This window comes from Leptopilina heterotoma, unplaced genomic scaffold (assembly GCF_015476425.1).
Source record: "Leptopilina heterotoma isolate Lh14 unplaced genomic scaffold, ASM1547642v1 Lhet_340, whole genome shotgun sequence".
In the NCBI taxonomy this organism is placed as follows: Eukaryota; Metazoa; Arthropoda; class Insecta; order Hymenoptera; family Figitidae; genus Leptopilina; species Leptopilina heterotoma.
The window spans coordinates 228361-253078 of record NW_025111028.1 but is presented as its reverse complement, the minus strand read 5'-3'; the positions used below and the strand labels follow the sequence as shown (position 1 = coordinate 253078).

General features: G+C 21.6%; 1 protein-coding gene across 3 annotated transcripts in view; it reads left to right on the top strand.

The window, feature by feature from the left end:
* LOC122505106 (heterogeneous nuclear ribonucleoprotein 27C) overlaps window positions 1-24718 on the top strand; it is a 53059-nt gene that overhangs the window by 13895 nt on the left and 14446 nt on the right. For 2 of the 3 annotated variants that reach the window (XM_043616563.1, XM_043616562.1), the window contains exons 6-7: window positions 2113-2313; window positions 6940-7095. In XM_043616563.1, coding sequence (XP_043472498.1) covers window positions 2113-2313; window positions 6940-7095 — 357 coding nt within the window. The remainder of the gene's footprint in view (window positions 1-2112; window positions 2314-6939; window positions 7096-24718) is intronic. The other variant, XM_043616564.1, reaches the window with a different exon arrangement.

Below are 24718 nucleotides of genomic sequence, written 5' to 3'. Positions count from 1 at the left end.
AAAAAATTGGACATTTTTTTCACTTATTTGCAACAATTGAGATATTTACGAATTTTCTTCCAAATATTGCAACTAAATATCAAATATAAATTTCGATTTTTATATAGACAATTCTTTCAAAAAAAAAATTAAAAGATTTTTAATAATTGAAATTTTTTAAATTGCATTAAAAAAATTGAATTAATATAAAAATTTTATAACAATAGTTGAAAATAATTGAATTCTTCTGAAGAATTGAAATTCATAGATAATTAATTATTTATGAAAATTGAATTCTTGCGAAAAATTTTATTATTTATAAAAGTAATTGAAATCGTGATTTTTTAATAATTGCAATTGAATTTTGTTAAAAAATTTTGGAAATAATTGAATTCTTCACAGAATTTTATTATAATAAAAATTATTTTTAAAAATTATTATTAATTATAATTTTTAAAAATAATTGAATTGTTTAGAGAAATTTTATAAAAATTGAGCTGAAAATAATTGAATTGATGCGATGAAATTTATTATTTGTGAAAATAATAAAATTCAAGGACAGAATTCAATTATTTTTAATAAAATTTTAATTAAATTACTAGAAATAATTCAATTATTTTCAAAAATAAAAAGCTTCTTCAAAGGAATTCAATTATTAATATTTTGAAAAATTTTAATGAAATACTTCGCAAAAATTAAAGTGTTTACAAAAAATTTCTTTTTTAATTTTCCGAAAAAAATCAACTATTTTAATAATTTTGATGAATTTTTTTTATAAGAATTCAATTATTTTCAATATAATTGTAATTTAATTCCACGAAAGAATTTAATTACGTATTTTCAAAATTTATGATAAAAAATTTAGTTATTTTCGGAAATTTTAATAAAACTTGTTTTCAATAATTCAATTATTTTTTTTAAATAAAAAATTTTTCTCAGGAATTCAATTATTTTTTGAAATAATAAAATTCTTCTCAGGAATTTAATTATTTTCTTAAATTATAAAATTTTTCTGGAGAATTCAATCATTTTAAAAAATTTAAATAAAATTCAAATATTTTAATGAATTTTAAAACTCATCAATGATTTAAATTATTTTTAATGCAATATTAAATGTTTTCCTCGAAAAATCCAATAATTCTTAAAATTTTTATTAGTATTCGAATAATTGAATTGTTTTCAAAATTTTTCCAAATAATTGAATTATTTTCAAAATTTTCGTTAAAATTCATCCAAATAATTGAATTATTTTCAAAAATCTCGTTAAAATTCTTTGAAAGAATTTAATTATTTAACAAAAATTTTGATGCAATTTGTTTTTTAAAATTTAATCATTATCTTCAATACATTTTTCATTAAATTTCATGAAAGAATTTAATTATCTATTTTCAAAAATTTTGTTAAAAATCTTCGAAATAATTTAATTATTTTCAAAAAATTTTAATGGAAAATATTCAAGTGGAAACTGAAAAATGAAAATAATGAAAATTAGCATCTAAAAATTTTGGAAAAAAGTAATTCTTACAAGAAATTTAATTATTTTCGAAAAATTACATTACAATATTTTCAAAAACAGCTGATTCTTAGAATTGTTTGTTCACATTTGAATTGAATTTTTGTATTTAAATTCAAATAATTGAATTAGAGATGAAGTTTAGTTGAAAATTGTAGAAAATAATTGAATCTTGGAAGAATTATACTTGTAATTTTTATAAATTATTAAATTTCAGATGGTTTTAAACTGAAGTTTTTTTTTAAATTTGTTTTGTTTTTTATATTGTTATATTTTAAATTCTTTTTTGCTTTCAAATAAAAATTATTTAAATATTTATTTAACGAAATTATTCAAGTTTTGAATAATTGAATTTTTAAATCAGTGAAAGGGAAAAATCTGTGAAATAAAAAATAAAATGTTTGTGATAACATTGAATTAAATAATGGACTTGACTTTTTTTCTATTTTTAATGGACTGAAGGCGACTTTTTTGCGCCTTAAAATCGATCCGAGGCCTGTAGAAGGAATTAAAGAAAAAGAAAAGAGAGATTTAAAGAAATTGAAAGAAAAGCGGATTGAAGGTGAGGTGTGACGGTAGTTGTCGTTGGTGACACGTATTTGTGTGGTTAATGATCGCAGGTGGGCCGGCGGCGGCCGCTTCAGGGGGCTACGGGCCCACGGCGGGTACCGGCGGGGCTGCTGGGGGCGGGCCTGGAGGTTCCTGGAATTCCTGGAGTATGCCCCAAAATGGGCCCCCTCCAGGATCCCAGCCTCCACCCCAGCCCCATCAGCCCAATTCCTCGCAGCCCAACTCCAACTCGAACCCCTCTGGCCCGCAGGGTGAGTCTTCAAAGCTCAGAAAAAAAAAAAAAAAAAAAAAAAAAAAAACAGTTTCCTTTTTCCACTTAATCGTGCCAAAAAACCATTCTCCAATTCACTCTCTTTTTTAACAAACCCTAAATTCCACAGTGAATCGACCAAATTTCAAGTAAGCCCATTATTACCGATTTAATACAATTCACTTTTTATGACACAACTTTGCAAAAATTTATAGTCTTCATCATCGGGAAAACAAAAAACACAACAATAATTTTCTTGGAACCCTTTATTTGGTAATGAAAAAACCGGTATTCCTTTCAGTTAATGTTAATGTACGCTTATGTTCTTTTTTTTATTTCTTTTTCTTCCCTCAATGTTTCTAGAATATCACACGCTGTCAAATTTAATTTTTATAAAGCACAGCAGTTACACTCCCTTGGGTTAAACGCACTTTCAAAAATTGTTTATCCTGCTTTGAAGATTTTTGCAAAATTATTTGTGTCTTCATTGAAAACGAATTTGATCTCTTGATGTGATCATTTTTTAATATATTTATAAATGTGCTGCTATCCTTTTTTAGTTCCAAAATCGGTCATTAAATTTATATTTAAAAAAAAAAAAAATTTTCCATATTAGGAACCATATTTTCGTCTCAATGGGAGAGTAACAAATATATTTTCAACTATACCAAAGAAAATAATTATTTTGAATATTTCATAAAATTATTTCTATGCTAAAATTTTTTAAGTGAATTATGTCGTCATAAAATAATCATAAAAAGATTTTTCAAAAACAATTTTTGCAAAAATTAATTTATTTTAATAAATAATAAAAATTTTTGTAGAAAAATAATTAAATTGTTTAGAAGAATTTTATGATTTTTGAAAATCATTAAATTCTTTCGAGAAATTAAAATTGTATAGAAAATTTGTAATTAATTTAATTCTTTGGAGGGATTCAATGAAAATATTTGAATTCGAAAGAATATAAATATCTAAATATCTACTATCAATTTTTAGGAAAAATTAAATTATTCACAAAAAAATAGGAAAAAAATAATTTTATGGAATATTCGAAATATTTTTTTGATATCGTTAAAAATATTCATGTTACGCTTACAAAAATTTCTTAGGTTTATTTAAAAAAAAATAATACTGTCAAGCCTTGTATAAGTGTTAAATTATTAAAATGTGCACGTTTTTTACATTCTTATCAAGTTAAATTTCTAATAATACTTAAAAATTTAAATGTTGTCTTTAATATTTTTTAATGTTGGTTTTTTACTCAAGTTTCTTTTATTTATTGACATAAAATGTGCGCTGCATGTTCAATTGGTGAATAATTTATAATCGTTGTTTTTTTTTGTTACCTTGAACCTAAGAGATATTTAAAAAATTAAATTAAAAAAATTTAATTTTAAAAATTGTTTAAAAAAATTTTTAAATTATATGAAAAATTAAAAAAAAATTAAATAAAAAATTTTCCAAAAACAGCTAAAATAACGCGAATTTAAAGAGAAATTTCAAGGAAACACTTGAATTGTTAATTTACCAAGTAAAGGGTTACACGATAAATACTTCACAACTGCTTATTTATTTCTAATTTTTTTGTTTCATTGCATTTCTATATATACAAATTTTTTATATCTCAATAGATTTTTTTAATGTTGAAAATTAGTGATGTTTTCTCTCTAGATGTTTCTCTCTAGTAAAAATTTGTAAAAATTAGGTTTTATTATATTTTTTAAGTAGAAGAAAAAAACAATTTAATATTTCGAATTCTCATGTTCTCTTTTTGTTTTTATTTTCAAATTATAAATTTTAGTCGATTTATTCTTCGCTTGAAATAGTTCGGGTTAGATTTAACGTGTATATTTTTCGGAAGTTAGAAGAAAAAAAGAATCTTTTTTTTTATGCAAGGGGAGAAAAATAAAATAATGCAAACTATAGTATTTTCTTTCTGCATCGTGTGCTATAAGCAAAGCATCTCCTGGGCATGGTATTAGCCATTTACCCACTTTATTAAAAAAATAATTTTTTGTATCTAAACAGTAGTTGTCGTCAGTTTTTTTAGATTAATTAGAATGCATTTTGATTTAGAATTTTGTAAAGTGGGTTAGTTACACTTTTCTTATTTGTTGTCAATTTTTACGACTCTTTATATTATTATTGTTATTATTATTATTATTATTATTATTATTATTATTATTATTATTATTATTATTATTATTATCACTATTATTATTATTATTATTTAATGATTATAATTATTATTATTACTATTATTATTATTATTATTATTATGATTATAATTATTATTATTACTATTATTATTATTATTATGATTATAATTATAATTATAATTATTATTATTATTATTATTATTATTATTATTATTATTATTATTATTATTATTCTTATTATTATATATACAAATCGTGACAAATCAAATGATCATTAATTAGCTGCTAGTGTAGGTTAGTGCACTCCTATTCTAATCCTTTACGCTTCCTTCCTTTTTCCATTTGCAAGAAAGAAAAAGACATGACGAATTAATGTAAAGAAAAAAAAATCTAGGAAAGATTTGAAAGTGAAATAATTTTTCTTACTTATTTATTTTCATTGTTTCGTTTTTTTTAATTCCGTTTTTGTTGATTTAACGAAATCATTTCCTTTGATTTACTTCTTCAATTAAAAATTAATTTTTCTTCAATTCGAGGAGAATTTGATTAAAAAACAATTCATTTGATGCAAAAACAGTTTATTAGCGAAAAAAAAATTTATTTGGTTCAAAAACAATTCATTTGTTTCAAAGAAATTTTCCTTTTCAAATTAACTAATTATTTCTTTGACTCTGTGTCAATGATAAAATTTCTTTGAGTAAAGGAATCAATTTCTTGAATTTAAAACAAAATTTCTTCGATTTCAATAACTTTTCTTTAATTTAAACAAATTTTCTTCTAATCCAAGACATTCATTTTTTGAATCTTAAAAGTTTATTCTTTAAATCAAAAAAATTAATTGTTTTAATAACAAAAATTTATTTTTTAAATCCAAAAATTTTTTTTTAAACAAAAAAATTTATTCTTCAAATCAGAGAAACTTTATCATTGAAAATTATCAAAAAATAATCTTTTAATTTAAAAAAAAATTCTTTGAAACGAATAAATTGTTTTTGAACCAAATAAATTTTTTTTTGAAAAAAAATGAATTGTTTTTGTATTAAATAAATTTTCTTTGAATCAAATAAATTCCTTTTTAAATTAAAGAAATCTCATTTTTATTTTAATGTCGAAATTTCTTGAAATCGAAGAAAATTTGTTTAAATACAAAGAAATGTTTTTTGAATCTAAGAAATTTATTCTGTAAATCAAAGAAATTTTATCAATAACAAAAGGATCAAAGAAATAATTCTTTAATTTAAAAAAGGAATATTTCTTTGAAACTAATAAATCATTTTTATATTAAATAAATTTTTTGTTAATAAATATTGTAAATAATATTGTTAAAATATTTGATTTGGTTTTAAAATAAGTGTAAGTATAATGAAAAACTGTTTATACAATTTGATTATATGAAGCATTAAATAATTATTGAATGGAAAATTGCCAGTAATGAAACTTTAACGCCAGATAATTTTTTTGAATATTAATAATTCTCATTTTAAAGTAATACAAATTTTCCTTTTTTCATTTTGTTTGAAGTTACAAATAAAATATGTCTTAAAAAAACTTTTTAATAAATCCTACAAATGAAATTTTATTTTTGTAAATTTTTTGTATTGATTTTTTTTATTTTTTAAATAAATTTAAATAAATTAGAAACAATAATTCGTCATGTTGAATCTGAAATTACAATTAAGTTTTCGCTTGCTTTGTTATGTGCCTGTAACCCGTTCGTCTTTCACATTCTTTTTTATTAGCTTCAATTTTATAAGTTTGCTGTGCAAAATCACATTTACACAAGGAAAAAAAATTGTTAACTGTGGCAACGAGCTAATGAAAGCTCATTCTGAAATTTTTATTCAAAAATACGAATTTCAATCTAAAAAAAAGCAAAAATCCTTTTTTGCAAATTAAATTTTCTCCTTGAGCTGAATTTTCATCTGGTTGTCATAATTTTTTTTTCCTTGTGTAAAACTATAATGAAAATCTCTGTAAAAAATTAGGGTTTTTTCTGCCAATATTTAAAAAAATATTTAAAATTAAATATTGCCTTGAGATTTTTTTTGCAAATTTTGCAATTTTGATTCCTTTGAAAATTTCCTTTTGATAAAAATTGTTTAATAAATAAAGAGGCCTAAATATATTTTTTTCGTAAGATAAGAATTTCAAAGAACTAATTTTTGACACTTGAGAATATGAATCTTTTTTTTTAAAGAAAAAAATTTTCTCATTGTGATTTTTTTAATAAAAATTAATTCTTAAGTTTCTACAGACATACACTTATTGCATTATATTAAAAATAAATTTCGTTTATGATAATCAAATAAATGATAGTTATAAAATAATTCCTTATATATAAATAAATAGAAAAAAAAATATCACAGATTAAAAAAAAAAGTAATAAGTGATGGAGAATTAGGTAATAATTAGGTGGAAAAAGTAAGAGAAAAAAATTTCTAACAAATAAATGGCGAATGTTTCAGGTGACATGTACTCCAGGCAAACAACAGGATCAGGAGCTCCTGGATCAAGTAGCAGTTCTGCTAAGACTCCGGACTACAGTGGGTACTCCGGTTATGGAAGTTATGCGGAAACAAGTTATCCACAACGCTCTTATCAAGGCGGAGAAAGCAACCAAGGTGGGTATGCCGCCAGCGCTCCTAAACCCGGCCAACAAGGCTTTGATTTCAAAGAGTGGCCCACCTCATGACCATTTTAATTTGTTCGCGACAGAGTGATGCGCTAAAATCGACTTGACCTTGCTCGTGCGATTAGATTCAATTGCCACATGAAATAAATTTGCAAAAAAAAAAAAAAAAAAAAAAAATTGACAGATACGAAAAAACTATCAAATTCGATGAAATAAGCTCTTGATATTTAATTTGATTCTCTTTACCAAAAAACACCAAATATAAATTCCGATGAACTCAATTGAGAGCGAAAATAGATTTTTTAAATTGTCTCGCCACACTTCATGTCGCAATTGTCTATCCACGATGCATGGTTTAAGAACAAGAAGTAAAATTGAAAAAAGAAAATTTAAAAGCGAAGGAATAATAGATAAGTTGTAACGAGCGAGCGTAAATCGTCGAAGATGTCACTGAGGCGGCAATTAATGAGGTGAACGAATAATTTTTTTTTTTTTTTTTGAAGAAAACGAACAAAGGCACAAATTTTTCTGTTCCTTCACCTCCACACCGCAGAGTGCTGTGGTAGGATATTAAGAATTTCTCTGTAATAAGTAAAAAAAAAACAAAAACAAGCTGAAGGTCGCATCATCGAAACAACTTTCCCTCTACAATCAAGATTATTATTATTAATATATTTTAGATAGATAAAATTGCAAGTAACGATTAAAAAAAAACAAACTGATTAAAAATAAGTTTTACCTTTAAACTATAGATAGTTTACAGGTTAGAAAATCGATTTATTAATAATATTATTATTGTTGTGTATGTGTGTCCCGTGACTTTGACAGCAGGACGCAGGTTCCTCCGTGATTTTTTTTTTTTTAATTGTATTTTACTTCGTGGCACTTTTAATGTCCTTTTTTTGAACTTTTTCTTAAGGTAATTTTTTCCCCTATTGCACATTATGTTTTTTCAACGGTTGGGCGTCCTGATTTTTTAAGGGAGTCTGACAATAGTTTATTATTGAAGAATTATTGTATAATTCGTCGTTCCAATTTTTTTTTGGGACTAGTTTTCGAGAAGTGATGTTTATATTTTACTTTAAAAGAATTGAAATTTATATTTAGATTAGAAAAGTAAATTAAGACGACGATTGTTATTAATTTATATACCTCGACTATTGCTAAATTTACTATAGTGATACTGCTAACCGTTACAACACCATCAACCACCACCACCACCACACACTTTTTTTCACAAGATTGTTACTATTGTAGTTTAATTATTATTATTACTTCCACAAATAAATTGTAAGATTTACTTACAAACGAATTTAGATTGCTAGATTGATTAATTAATTATTCAGGATAAATATTACATGTGATGTATTTGTAATTCGATGATGGTAGAGGAAAAGGAAAATGTTGAGTTTCGAGTGTGCGATCGTTTTCGTGTTTTCGCGGGGGGTACACATCTGAAAAGTCTACCTGATTAAATGTATGGCTTAATTATATTTACTCTATAGGAATTACTGTAGACCTTAATGAAAGGGAAAAAAAATGAAATTTTTTAAGAGAGCGCTCTCTCCTACGCTCATATTATACGTTTATTACTGATCGAGCCGCGTTTACGCGCTCCTTTATTTTTTAACTAATTAAACTAATTACTTGATCATACAATTTTAAAATGTTGATCGAATAGCTTTATTCTTTTTTCTACACACCTCAGATTGGAGGACTGATCTGGAGTCTTCTTTTTTGAAATGCATTTCAAAACTCTTTATATTAAAGAGATTTAATCAGATTTTAGATAGAATTTTTTTCTTTCTATTTCTTTATTTTTGTGAAAAGTTTTTACTATTATTAAAAGTATTTATATTATTTAGAAGACAAAAAAAAATAGTTGTTTAGTACTACAGGCATGTAAGTTAGATTAAAAAAAAAGTATTTCAGATTTTTATATCTAGTTAAATAGATTTCAGATCTGGCCTTCGACATCAGGGGATAAACGCGGCTTGTGAAAAAAAAAAATTCTGGGATCAATATAAAATAATTTTTTCGGGGAGCTCAATCAAATCGCCAATTTAATTTTTCGCGAGACATGTAACATAACGAACACAACACATCAACACACTTAAGATTATTAAGCAAACTTGCGTCGAATAGAATTTTTTTGTCAAGAGACGCAAATTTTAATAAAAAAAAAGGATATCCAGGTTAGATGTACGATTTACGATATTATTGTTCTTCGAATAAATAAAATAAAATAAAATGAAGTCTAAACATTCGAATTAAAAATAGGCACGTAAAATAAAGATAAAATTTAATATCTAATTATAACGAAACATTCTCTCTCAAAGAAAATAAATCATTGTAAATAGAATCGTTTAGGGTCGCGAGGAAAACAAAGATTATTAATTATTATGACGCGTCATTATTAAAAAAAAAAAAAAAAATGTCGATTGATAAGTAAAATATAATTATGGTGACCAATGACCAGAAAAAAAATACCGAATAGGAAAAGGAACTATTTAAAATATAATTAATTGACGAGTACTGATTCTAATGAATAGTATATTTATATTTAATGAGATATTATTAATATTTTTTCAATACAAAGATAAAAAGAAAAATGACTTATTACAAATAATATGTAAGCGCAGTTAGGAAAACTTGATTTTTTTCATTCTAATCGTTGTTATAAATAATAACTGTCCGGGGGGTGTGTGTGTTTCAGTTAAATTGAAACTTTGCCCCCTTACTCTCTCTCAGGGTTGTTGCTAATTTTTAAATCTCTTCCCATTTTTTCGCTTTAAGTCATAGTTTTTTATTTTTAGCGTATTTTGTACTATCATCAAAACATCATTTTTTTTGAAAATTTATTTATTTTGAAATATTTGTAACTACTCGGTTTTTTTTCGTTTTTAGTTAGAAATCCGCGTTAACTAATGTTTAGGGGTTTTTTAAACAATTGTAAAAAGGAAAACAAAAAAAAACCTAGAATTAAAGAACAGATAAAAGTTAAGGATAATTTAAAAAAAAAGAAGATCATGAAACTTAGTTTGTCGAATTTTTTATCTTAATTAGTTGATACGGTACATAAATGCAATCGTAATATAGTAACAACGCGAAAGAGTTTTATATGAAACGATATCTATTTAAATGGAGTTAATATACATATATTAAATTTGGGGACAATGGTTGACCCGCCCAACAAAGACTGGTTATGTAACTAATTGCTAAAATTTAAAATATTTTTTACGCGTACTTTTATAGCGTCGTCCAATCTGTTTTTTTTTTCATTAATTATAAATAATATACTAGACACAAGTTTTTCGCCTACATTAGTGTAATTATTGCAATTATATTGCTAACTTATTATTATTATTGTTGTTGTAGCACTCGTTTAACACCAAAAGCCGTTAGGTCCAATTTTGCCCGTTTCTTTTTGTTTTTTATATATTGTAATATCAATACGTAGAATGCCTAGTAACACACTGCCACATATTTCAAGTTTTTTCTCCCTAAGTTTACAATAATTCATTCCGTTATTTTTTAAGACTTCTCATTTTTTTTAAAAAGTTCGCTTTAAAAATTAGATTTTCTAATTTTTGACTTTTATGGAAAGGAACGGACAAGAGACAAGTTTTAAATTAATAAAAATTTACACAAAACAATTTACACAAAAAACGAGAGTGATTGGCAAAAAAAAAATAAGAGTATTTTTTTCGATTCTTTTTCTGAAAAAGAAAACTCGAAAATTGGATCTTTTTAAAAAAGAATAAATAATATGAGAAACTTTGATTTTTTGAGTAAAAAAAAAAAGAAATGGACGAGAGTTATTTATTATATGGCATCTAATATGTAAGATCATAAAATAAAAAGTGATTGATCGGCTCCCAAAAGATGCTTTAGCTCGAAAGATAAGGTAATAAACGTTACATCGGTAAAGATAATAATAATAAAAAAAAATTATTACTGTAATAATTGTCCTGTATACTTGTAACTTTTAGATTTGTATTGGTAAGATCGTACCCCCTTTTTTTTGATGAAGCAAATAGACTAGGATGAAGAAAAAAAAAATGATAGTAGATTTGTGCATCAGCGGTAATGACGCAAATCAATATATTTAAGAACCAATTTACGCTCGCTCAGTTCCTAATCAATTGTCTTCATGTCTCGCAAAAATAATTTCGAATATTCGTTCTCTGACTTGTTATTTTGGAATTTTTTTGTTGAAAAATGAAAAAAATGAGGGAAATGAAACAGAAAAAGAAAATAAAAAAAAAATAAAAAAAAAAGGAAATGTAGAGAGAAGAGTCATTTGAATGACTTTGAGAGAAATTACAAGTCAGTTGAACTTTTATTCACTTTATAATGAGAAAATCAAGTCGAAGTGCATTAGCTCTTTGAAAAAATAAAAAAAAAAAATGATGAAAAAAAAATGATAGCATGGAAAGGGAGAGGAATAATAATTACGTGTGAAATTTATATTAAAAAAACAAAAAAAAACAATGTCACAATGACGTTATATACACGTTATTTAAAAAAAAAATTATGAATGAAAATTATTATAAACGTATACATAAACACTTAACACAACATTCTATTCATCGTTACATACTACTCAACCTGTCTTTAACCATAATTCAGGATTAAATACGAAATTTCAAAATCGTATATTTAATAAAGTATAATTTTTATTCTTTTTGATTTTGAATTTTTTGATGTTTTTAATTTCAAAAGAGATTTCGTATTGAATGATTCCTATAAAAAAAAAAATGTTGTTGAAAAAAGAGACTTTGCTTCTTTTTTTTCACGACAATGATAATCCTAAATCATCTCTATTTTCCTTTCGTTTTTTGTTTGTTTTAGTAGAAAAAATACGAGAGTGATATTATTTCTTTTTTTTTTCTAAAAAATATTTAGGTGGCGGGAATAGAAACTTTTTTTTAATTAATAAAAATACGAAAAATGTCCGTATGGGAATAGTAAAAAATTCTGCAAGTGAAAATTAGATTTTAAAGGGAAAGATATGAGTATTTTTTAAACGATTTCTCGCATATTATAATAATTATTATAATATAGATTTTTCGATTTATATGCGTAAAGAATATAGTTGATAAATTACTGGATTGGAAAAAAATGACTACGTAATAAAAATAAAAGGTATATGTATGTTTGTGTATATATATGTTTTATTATTTGTATTTATATATTATGTGACGTTGCGCGCTCTCCAGTACAATAAAGAAGAAAAAAAAGTAGGTTACAAGATTGTTGTGAAAATAGGTAAATAGAATTAATTTTTAGTGCAAACTTGATGATATTTAAATCTTTTGTGTTTAAGAAATATTCAATAAGAATTACAATTGGTTTTACAAAAATATAAAAAATGGTTGTTATTTAAAAAAAAAAAAATTTCCAAATTCAATAATTTTTAATAATCTAGTATTTTATGTGTAAATTTCCCATAAGATTTCAATTATTTAAAAAAAAATTCTGTGAAATTCTTTGCTAACATTCAATTATTTTCATAAATAATAAAATTTCCACAGGAAATATTTAAAATAGGATTTTTATAAACTTTTTCGAAAAAGATCAATTATTTAAAAATATTTTTATCAAAATTCTTCTAAGAAATTCAATTATTTTTAAAAATTTTTATAAAATTTGTTGAAAGAATTCAATTATTTTTTATAAATAATAAAATTCTTCGGAGGAATTCAATTATTTTTATAAATAATAAAATTCTTTTAGGAATTCAATTATTTTCATAAATAATAAAACTCCTCAAATAATTCAATTATTCTGAAAAATGATATGAAAATTCTTTGAAGGAATTTCATTAATTTAAAAAATTTTAATATGATTTGCTTATTAGAATTTAATAATTATTTTGAAAAATTGTAATGTTATTCTTCGTAACATTTCAATTATTTTCAAAAATTTTTGATAAAGATTTTTACAAGAATTCAATTTTAAGAAATATTCAATTATTTAATAAAATATTCATTTTTTTACTTAAATAATTAAATTTTCGTAGAATTTTTGTAATAAAAATTGCTTTAAAATTGAATTTTAGTTAAAATTTTAGATAATTCAATATTAAAAGTGTTATAATGTAATTTTTTGGAAATAATTAAATTATTTTTATAAATAATAAAATTCTTGTCAGGAATTTAATAATTTTTAAAAACTATTAAACGTTTTAATAAAATTTGTTGTAAGAATTCAATTATTTTTATAGATAAATAATTGAAATTTCAATTATTTTTAATGTAAAATTAAATAAATTCCTCGAAAAATTCAATTATTCTGAAAAATTCTATTAAATTTCTTCGAAAGAATTTATTTTAAAAAATTTTGGTTTTTAAATTAATTAATTGAATTCTCGTAGAATTTTCTAATAAAAATTGCTTTAAAATTGAATTTTAGTTAAAATTTTAGACAATAATTGAATATTAAAAGCGTTATTGCGTGATTCTTTTAGAAATAATTCAATTATTTTAATAAATAATAAAATTCTCAGAAATTCAATTATTTTTAAAAACTTAAATAAAATTCATTGCAAGAATTCAATTATTTTCATAATGAATAATAGTCATCGGAGGATTTCAATTATTTTTAATCCAATATTATATAAAAATTCCTTGAAAAATTCAATTATTTTTAAAAATTTTATTAAATTTCTTGAAATTTTTTTAATTATTTTTAATAGTTTTAATTGAATTCTTCGTAAAAAATTCAATTATAATTAAAAATATTGAAAAAGTTTTTTGCAAGAATTCAATTATTTTTATTTTATATAAATAAAATAAAATTCTTTTGAAAAATTCATTGCTTTTTAAAAATTTCAATAAAATTCGTTGTGGGAATTTAATTATTTTCAAAAATAATAAAACTCATTTAGAATTTTAATTATTCAATAAATTCTTCGTTTTTGTAATTAAATAATTGAATTTTCAAAGAACTTTCTAATAAGAATTGATTTGAAATTGAATTTCAGTTAAAATTTTAGATAATAATTGAATATTAAAAGCGTTTTAAGCCTGAATTTTTAGAAATAATTAAATTTCAAAAGATTTTTTAAATTGAAATCTTTGAAAATTTTAATTGTTGTAAAACTGTAATAATATTTAAATTTGGAAATAAAATGATTAATATTTTAAAAAATTTTATTTAAAAGTTTTAAGAAAAAAATGATTGAATTTTGGAAGAATTACAGTTATTGTCCAAATTTTTAGTAGTAGTTAAATTTAAAAAAGGTTTTACATTGAAATCATTTTAAATATTTCAATTCCTGTGGAAAAATAAGTAGGTATTTAAATATTTATTTAAAAAATATTCTATTTTTAAATGTAATTTCATAAAAAAATTTTTTTTAAATTATGAAAAAATTGAGTCGTCAAATTTAGTTTTTTGATAACTAATTTTTTTACTACTTTTTTCAGTCTTAAAGCTATTTTTTGCTACTTTTTAAAAAGTTAATTATCGAATAAGAAATATAAAAAACGGTTATGAAGCTAAATCAAGTGGAGAAAACAAGAAAAAATCCTCGAAAACTTTTTTTACTTTGAGAGTCACAAATATATTTATATTTATAAATTTACAAATTATATACAAACATATTTATACATTTTGTAAAACATTTGTCTATTACTACTAAATAATAATATAAAAGTGGTAAACCTAGCAGTAACAGAAGAGAAGAACCAATAATTACGATATATAAATGATAAAAAAATATTTAAAGTGCTACAAACTCCTGTTATCAGATCAGTAATGCTAATAGTCATTTTATTACCACTATCATCACTATTAAGATATTAACTATGACTTTAATCGACGACATCATTCACACACAAAAGAAGAAGAAAAAAGTAAATAAATAATAAATAAATAAATAAATAATAATTACTATTCCAGTACATAATAAATATAATATTGATAATATTACCACTGATTACTGATGTAATTGTAACACTTTTACATACATATATATTATATATAAAATATAAATAAATAAATAATTATAAAATATTATTATTGACACTCCGATAATAGGGAGTTTGAGGTTCAAATCATCAGAGTACCACAAAAAACGAACCGTTGTATGGACTGCAGTTAATATTAAATATACTATATACGTTTTCAGTAATTCTTATATACTTTTTACGTTTGTGCCTCTGGTTTCGAGAATAATAATGTTGTCGTCATATTTACCCTAGAAAATTATCCTTTCTTAATCTAGTTAATATATGGCGTTTGAGCAAATTATCATGCCGTAGGGTCTTCAATTTTTATCAAGTTTATGTTTTTTTCTTCGGGAAAAAATTTTTACATTCTCATTTTTTAGTAATAGTATGTGACTTTTTAGGATTTTTCTAGGATTATTTTTGGAAAATACGAAAACGAGTTGGTATTTGGAGAAAATATTAAAAGCTGCAATAGTTTTTACTATTTTGAATTGGTAAGTTTAAATTTCAGAAAGAAATACTTTCTTATTTTCCAAAATTTTCAAAAATTACTATAGGCTGACAAAAAAAAAGAACATGTCAGGGAAAAGTCAGGAAAAGTAAAATTGGTCAGGGAAATCAGGGAAAAGTCAGGGATTTTTATTAAAGTACTGGAAAAAATTGAATTTTGGAGAAATTACAAATGATTGCAAAAATTCAATTATTTTCAAAAGTAATAAAATTCTTCGCAGAAATTCAATTATGTTCAAAAATTGAAAAAAATTCTCGTCAAAATTCAATTATCTTTAAAAATAATAAAATTCTTCTCTGAATTTTAATTATTTTCAAAAATTTTAATAAAATTCTTTGCAAAATTTCAATTATTTTCCAAACATTTTTCTCAATTCAATGATTTTCAATACAATCTACTATTTTAATAAAATTTTTCAAAAGAATTTAATTATTTAAAAAAAAAAAATGTTGATAAAATTCTAAGCAAACATTAAATTATTTTCAGGGAATAATAAAACTCATCATAGAATTTCAATTATTTTTAATACAATTTTAATTAAATTCCTCGAAAAATTTAATCATTCTTGAAAATTTTATTAAAATTCCTCGAAAAAATTCAATTATGTTGATAAAATTTTTTATGAAAATTCAATTTAGAGAAACATTAATTTATTCAGTAAATTATGTATTTATTTTTGTATTTAAATAATTGAATTCTCGTAGAATTTTCCGATAAATGAATTTTTAAGAAAAATTGATATTTGAATTCTTTCGAAGAATTTTAATAAAATTTTTGAAAATAAGTACATTTTTCGAAGAATTTATTTAATTTTGCAATTAAAAATAATTGAAATTTCAATTATTTATCTATGAAAATAATGGAATTCTTACAACAAATTTTATCAAAATTTTTTTTTTAAATAATTTAAATAATGTAAAGAATCTTATTATTTATGAAAATAATTGAATTTCTGCAACGAATTTTATTACATTTTTTAAAATAATTAAATTTTCTTGAGAACTTTTATTAAAATATAGTTGATTTTGAAAATATTTGAATTTCAACGAAGAATTTCATTATATTCGTGAAATGTAATGAAATTCTTGCAGAAAATTTAAAAGAATAATTCAATTTTCTAGGATTTTATTATAAATTGTATTAAAAATAATTAAAATCCTCAGAAAAATTTTATAATTTATGAAAATAATGGAATTCTTATAACGAATTTTATGAAAATTTTTTTTAAATATTTGTAATTATGTGAAAAATATTATTACCTACTTGTAAAAATAATTAAATTCCTGCAATGGATTTAATTCCATTTTATTATAAAAAACATAATTCTTTTGAGAACTTTTATTAAAATAGTAATTTTTGAAAATTTTTGAATTTCAGCGAAAAATTTCATTATTTGTGAAATGTAATTTAATTCTTGCAAAAAATTATTGATCATAATTTCATTTTTCGAGAAATTTATTTAAAATTGTATTAAAAATAATTGAAACCCTGTGAAGAATTTTATTATAATTTTTGTAAATAATTTAATTTTTTTTTTGAAAAATTTTATGGAAATATAAATTTTTATAAAACATGAAGATATGAATTACTCCGAGTCGAAGACTCGGAGTGATTCCTATCTTTATGTTTTATAATAATATTCTTATAAGTTGTTGAATTTTAAAAATGTTTGAATTTAAATGTTTTGAAGAATTTTAATTCCTATAGAAAAATAATAATTAAATACTTATTTTAAAAATGAAGTTATTGATGTTTGCGAATAATTTTATAATTAAAGAAATTCGTAAGTATAAATGTAATAGCATTTTTTTTTTGTATCTAATAATTTTTAGAGTGAATCAGAATATTTTTTAGGGTCAGGGAAAAAGTCAAAATTTTGTCTGGAAATCAGGGAAAAACAAAATTAATTTTTTGTGGCAACCCTGTAATTAAAAAAAATTTTTTAATTGTTTAAAAGTTTGTCTAAGTTTAATTTGTAAAACAATATTTCTTGAAATATTTTTTTACTTTTTTTTGGAAAAATACCATCTCTTTCGTATTTTAAACAAGAAAAATCAACATTTGAAATCTAACGGTCACATGCTGTTCAAATATAAATTTTTATAGTTCCCTTCGAGAGGAATTTTTATACAAAACAAATTTTTAATATTACATTAAATTATATTTTTATTCTTAGGAAAAAATTTTTTTTTAAAATTTTTTATTTAAAGTACATACATACACTTGAATCAAAATTAAGAAATCAATTATACAAATTTTTATATAAAATAGGCTTTGTCACATTTTCAAGTTCCATCGCTCAATATAATTAATATAATTATATTAATGTAAAGAAAAGAAAAAAACATTAGTGAGTAAAAATAAAAGAAGAAAAAATTGCCTTAAGTCGTCGTGTTTAGCGAAATAGATATTATATAACAAATAAATTCGAGTCATTAAGAAAAGTTGTTAGTGAATTTTTCCACTTTTATATTTAATTAAGAAAAAGAAAACTCTTTTAAGAATTATCGGAAACAAATTGAGCACATAATTGATCCGCTAAATTCGTTTCAAAAGAAAAGAAAGAAAATAGTGTATAATTTCAGTTTCTTTATTTTAAGTAATTCGAGTTAATGAGAAATGAAAAGGAGAATTTAAATCGAGTTCTTTTGAAATTTTTTTTTAAATGTACATTTAGTAGATCCGCGTTGTAAAATAATTTGCGAGTCAATCCTCAACTGTTCTTTTAATAAGTCTATTTTAAATTTAAGTTTTTCTCTGTTTCAGAAAAGTTGCAAGGGAAATTTTCTTTTTTTAGAAATTAAAGCATTTTTAATATACCTCAAAAGCGAAAGTTTGTTAGTAGTTTTAATGAAAGAAAATAATTTTCTTTTTTTTTTGTACATTGTATATGATTTTCTTTGCTTTCCCCTCTCCAATTTCTTGTGTGATATTGAGATACTTTTCTTTTTCTCTTTTTTTTTGGTAAAAAAAATAGTTTTTTAAATAGTTTTTTTTTAAAATAGTTTCTTTAAATAATTCATGGAAAAATAATTTTAGCTGGAACAGCGATAAGTTTCTCTAGAATAGCGAAAGTTTTAAATTTTATTATTTATGAAAATTCTTATAAAGAAAAGTATTAAAATTTACTAAAATTGTTAAAAATTGTTGAAAATAATTTAATTGCTTCGAAGAATATTAAAATTTATTCGCGTGAATTTTTATTTTAATTTTACTAAAAATAAATATATTTATCAAAAAATTGAATCAAAATTAGATTCTTTCGAAGAATTTTATAAATTTTTTTTAAAAATAATGTACTTTTTTCGAAAAATTTTTATTAATTGTATTGAATTATAATTTTAATTCTAAAATAAATTAATTTCCGCTTAGAATTGAAATTAATTAAAATTTTTCTATAGAATTTTATCAGTATTTTTTTAATATAATTGAATTCTTACGAAAAATATTAAAATTTTTTAAAAATAATTTCAAGGAATTTTATTACAAATTTTAAAAATAATATTGAATTCCAAAAAGTAAATTTATTGAAAATATTGTATTTAAAATAATTGAATTTCTCTAAAAAAATTCAATTATTTATGAAAACAAAATTCAATTCTCTTCAAGAATTTTATTAACATTTTTTAACTTAATTGGAATTCTTACGAGAAATATTAATTTTTTTAAAAAATATTTAAATTTATTTCAAAATTTTTATTATTAACGAAAATAATTGATTTTTTTCAAGAAATTTAATGGAAAATAATCAAATTCTATTAAACAAATTCAATTTTTATAAAGGAAATTAAAATTTTATCGACGAATTTAATTAAAATTGTATTAAAAATAATTAAATGGAACAAAAAAATTTTTAAGAACATCAATTTATTCAAGAAATTTTATTAAAAATTTTAAAAATAATTAAATTTCTTGGAAAAAATTTTATTATTAATGAAAATAATTGATTTTTATCCTGAAATTTAATGGAAAATAATCAGATTCTATTCGGATTCTATTAAAGAAATTCATTTTTTGTAAAGGAAATTTAAATTTTATCGACGAATTTAATTAAAATTTTATTGAAAATAATTAAATACAACTAAAAAAATTTTATGAAAATTTTTAAAAATAAATTTATTCAACAAATTTTATTAAAAATTTAAAAAATAATTAAATTACATTAAGAAAATTTATTAAAATTGTATTTAAAATAATTGTATTTCTTTGAAGAATTTAGTTATTTATAAAAATAATTGAATTTTTGGATAGATTTTGATTATTTATTAAAATAATTGAATATCTAGAAAGAATTTGATTATTTATTAAAATAATTGAATTCTCACGAAAAATGTTAAAATTATTTTTTAAATAATTGAATTTCTTCGAGAAATTTTATTATTTACGAAAATAATTTATTTCTGTCAAATTAAATTTTTTTCGAAGAAAATATAAATTTTGCGGAGGAATTTCATTAAAATTATACTAAAAATAAAAAAATTCTTCGAAAGAATTTTATAAAAATTTTTCAAATCTTATGATTTCTTTCAAGGAAGTTTATTAAAATTTTAAATTTAATTTAATTGAATTTAATATGGAAAATTAATTAAAATTGTTTTGAAAATAATTCTATTTCTCTGAAGAATTTGATTATTTATGAAAATAATTATTCTTTTAAATAATTTTATTTAAAATTTTAAGAATTATCGAATTGCTGTACACTCTAAATCTGAATCAGTGAAAATTTCACTGATTTCAATTCAGTGGCCCAGTTTTCTTTGATGAATCAGTGGAATTTCACTGACAATCAGTGGTTTTTACTGATTCTCAGTGAAATCCCACTGATGAATTAGAGAAAACTGGGCCACTGAATTGAAATCAGTGAAATTTTCACTGATTCAGATTTAGAGTGTAAAGAATTTTACTAACATCTAAGAAAATAAATAATAATAATTTATAGGAAAAGTATTAATTGAAATAACTAAAAATTTCGCTAATATAGTGAAACTTTTGTAGCTGTTTCAGGTAAAATATTTTTCCCCGTATTCTTTAAAATAGTTATTAAATAGTTTTTTTTAAAAAATAGTTTCTTTTAAATAATTTTTTAAAATAGTTTCTTTAAATAGTTTTTTTAAATAGTTAATATTTGAAACTGCAGTTAATAAAATACGAGCTGTTCTGTAATTTAGAAATAAATGAATTATATTTAATAATTAACGATAAAATAATTGTACTGTTAAACTAGGAAAAAAAATGGTGGGGGAAAAAAGTGAGAGGGAGAGATTTAAAGAGTGAGAGCAGTAATATTCAATAATTTAATATCAGGATAAGAATTAACTATCAAGAATTTTTAGTAGCTTTTCAAATTTAGAATCAGAATTGTTGTCAACTACGCTTTGTTAGATTTTACGTGTACTGTATATGTTAATTAATAACGAACCTGTAATTTTAAAATTTCAAACATTCTGATTCTAAGTGGACATTGCTCAGTTTGTATTTTATATATTCTAAAAAAAGTATTAGGAAAAACATATACATATATAAATATAAAGAATTATTTTAATTCTTTATAACAATTATAAAAATCAATTTGTTTGATTTTAACTCATAAGTTTTGTTTTAATAATAAAATATATTTCATTTATAGATAAAAATTATTAATTAAGATTTTCAATTAAGATTTCCAATTAAGATTTTCGATTTACTTTAAAAAAAAAAAATGAATTGACTGAAAAATCGTGGTTAAGAAAACAAAAAAATTTGTATCGGCATTTTTGATATTTGCTCAACGCATTATAGAGAGAGGATTTTTTTTCCTAATCGTAGGCGCAGAAAACTCGGTTTTACCTTTAAAAAAAAAAATGAAACATCGTTATTAAAAATATTAAATAAGACGAGCCTTAATATTTGAAATAATAAAAAAAACTCGCAATTGTTTTCGTCAAATAAGTCAAGTCTCTCTAAATAAGTCAGTTGGGACCCGAAAAAAAGATAAGTTTCAAAATAAGTAACTAGTTAGTTGATATAATCTGTAAAGAATTATTCTAAGACAGCAGGGTTAGCTAGAGATTAATTAGCGAACAGAGGGTGAACCACAACAAAGCCTTAATCGATAATTTATTCTCGGGGTTAAGATCTTACAGTTAAGTAGTCACGAAAGTCGAGGCTGGTGAAATGATATTGATATTGAAGAAAAAATGAATAAAATGAATAAAAATGAAGAAGAAGAAGAATAAGAAAATAGATTACAAGTTAACGATTGTTAATTAAGAATCACAAAAAATAAATTATTGTTAATTGTGTATATCCATTAATATTTGACCAGTTTATAAAAAAGATTGTATCTCGCGTCAGCTTAAATAATAATAATAATTTAATTAACTAAATGAAAAGAATCAAGTAATTAAAAAGTGACGTTAAAAATAAAGAAAAAAAAATCGATATTAGCTAACTTATATCATACCCGTTGCATTTAAATAACGAAAATATTCTTGCGGGTAAATATGACGACATTTTTAATTATTCGTAATATACACATCCTTGCGGATAATAAAATAATAAAAGTAGATTTATGATATATAATGTGAAGTCGTAGATTTATGAGAGGTTTGTGACTTACACTTGGTCCACACATTTTTTAAACCAAAAAAAAAGAAAGAAGAAGAAAATGATGAAAAAAATTGAAAATTCCTTTTCGAATAATAAAATCGAAGCGACATTTTTGAGAAATAAAAACGAGGTTCTTTAAATTGAATAATTTCGAAAATAAAAATAAAGAAACAAGGCAAAAATAAAAAATTTGGAAATAAAAAAAAACAAAGAATAAGGAAATAAAAAATAATTGAACAAAAAATAAAGAAACAAGGCAAAAATAGAGAAATAAAAATAAAAAATATGGAATAAAGAAACGAGACAAAAATAAAGAAATAAAAATAAATAAAGAAACAAAGAATATGGAAATAAAAAAATAAAGAAATAAACAAAAAATAAAGACACAAACAATATGGAAATAAAAATAAAGAAGTAAACAAAAAATAAAGAAACAAAAAATAAAGAAATAAAAAACAATACAGAAATAAAGAAATAAACAAAAAGTAAAGACACAAAGAATACGGAAATAAATAATAAAGAAATAAACAAAAAATTAAGAAACAAAAAATAAAGAAATAATAATAAAGAACGAAACAAACAATTAGAAAATAAAAATAAAGAAATAGACAAAAAAATTAGGAAACAAAAAGTAAAGAAATAGACAAAAAAATGAAGAATTAATTAAATTTGTAGTAAATTTAATAACTAAGAGGAATAAATTAAAGACATTGGTGAAGAATAAATAAATGATTAAGAGCAGAAAATTTGATAATTATTATGAGAAATAAATTTACTATTTAGAAAAATTTCCGAAGAGAGAATAAAAATTTTTTTTTGCGATCTTTATTTTATATTTAATTATTTAAAATGTCAAAATGGGAATGGATTCAAAAGTGTCGGTTTCGAGGCGGGTCATCATCACAAAACCAATAAAAAAACACTTCTCTTTAATTTGCAATTGAATTTTATCGCATAAAATTTTCAATGACAGGGCAAAAATAATAATAGCACGTTGTTGCAAAATGTTAAAACACACAATTATAAAATATGTCTGCATGCGCATTAGACAATTTATTATGAATTTTCTCTCATCAATAATAATAATTATATTGTTTTTAACGTGAATTTATGCAATTTCGTGTAATTTGCGATTTTATACAAAAAAAAGAGGTCCTTTCGATTAAATATTACATCGCGCATAATTCGCTGCAGGTGAAAACAAACGAAATAATTTTGTAAAGCATTTTCTGTGAAATTCATCAATTTGTGAAATTTTGAAAATATAATTATTGAAACAAATTGAATTTAAATTTGAGAATATAAATATTAAGGGAGAAAAATTTAATTGGAATTAAATTGGAAAATTAAATTAAAGAAAAGAAGAGAAATTATATTGAAATAGAAAAATTGAATTGAAAATGAATTAAAAAATAAACCTGAAGTTGAGAAATTAAATTGAAACTCAAAAATTTAATTGAAATTGAAAAATTTAATTGAAAATGAATTAAAAAATAAAATTGAAATTGAGAAATTAAATTGAAACTAAAAAATTTAATTGAAATTGAAAAATTTAATTGAAATTGAAAGATTTAATTGAAATTGAAAAATAAAAATTAAATTGAGAAATTAAATTGAAACTCAAAAATGGAATTGAATCACAATTTTTCTGCGGATATCAAATTATGAGTTGAAAAATTCAATTGAAAAATTAAAAAAATTAAATTAAAATAACGAATTCAAATTTAAATCCCAAAAAAATTCAAACACGAAACAATTAAAAGTATTTGCATTTAGATTTAGATAAAAAAAATCTAATATTTAAATTTCAATCTAAATTTTCGAAAAGTTATTTAAATATTCGAATCTAGAGGAGAAAGACCTAAATTTTTATTAGATTTTACAAAACTTTTTACACCTGTTGGATACATATCGATTTAGAAAATTTAGATTCGTGTGGTTTGAAGAGAATAGTTTCGAAAAATGTAAATTTTCAACGCGAAATGCAAAATTATTCAAAGTAACTTTAAAACCGTTCAATAGACAGTGCTGAAAATTTGAAACATTTTGCAAAAAAAAAAACTCCGCATAAATCGTCAGGGAATTTTATCGAAAGAATATCAAAATTTCTATAGAAATATTACAGTGAAAATTATTGTTTTTTTCGTGCTAAAAAAAATTTCTGTAAATAAATTACCTATTTAAATCTTAAATAATTTTTTAAAAAATAAATTAAATTATTTTTTATAATCAAATTAATGGCTAAAAAGAAGAAATAAATCAATTAATTATTTACTATATTCACAAAAAATTTGCAATTTTTGTTTAAAATAGGAAATAATAAAATTAGATGAATTTTTGTTCCGATTGTTTGTTATGGATTTTTGATTAAATATTTCAAAGAAAAAAAAGTGAATTGAAGAATTATGAAATTAATTGAAATTTTATGAAATTTAATTAAAAATAATTGACATTTTATGAAATTTCTTAAAAATAATTGAAATTTTATGGAATTTTATTGAAAATAATTGAAATTTCATTAAATCCAATTTAAAATAATTGAAATTTTATGAAAT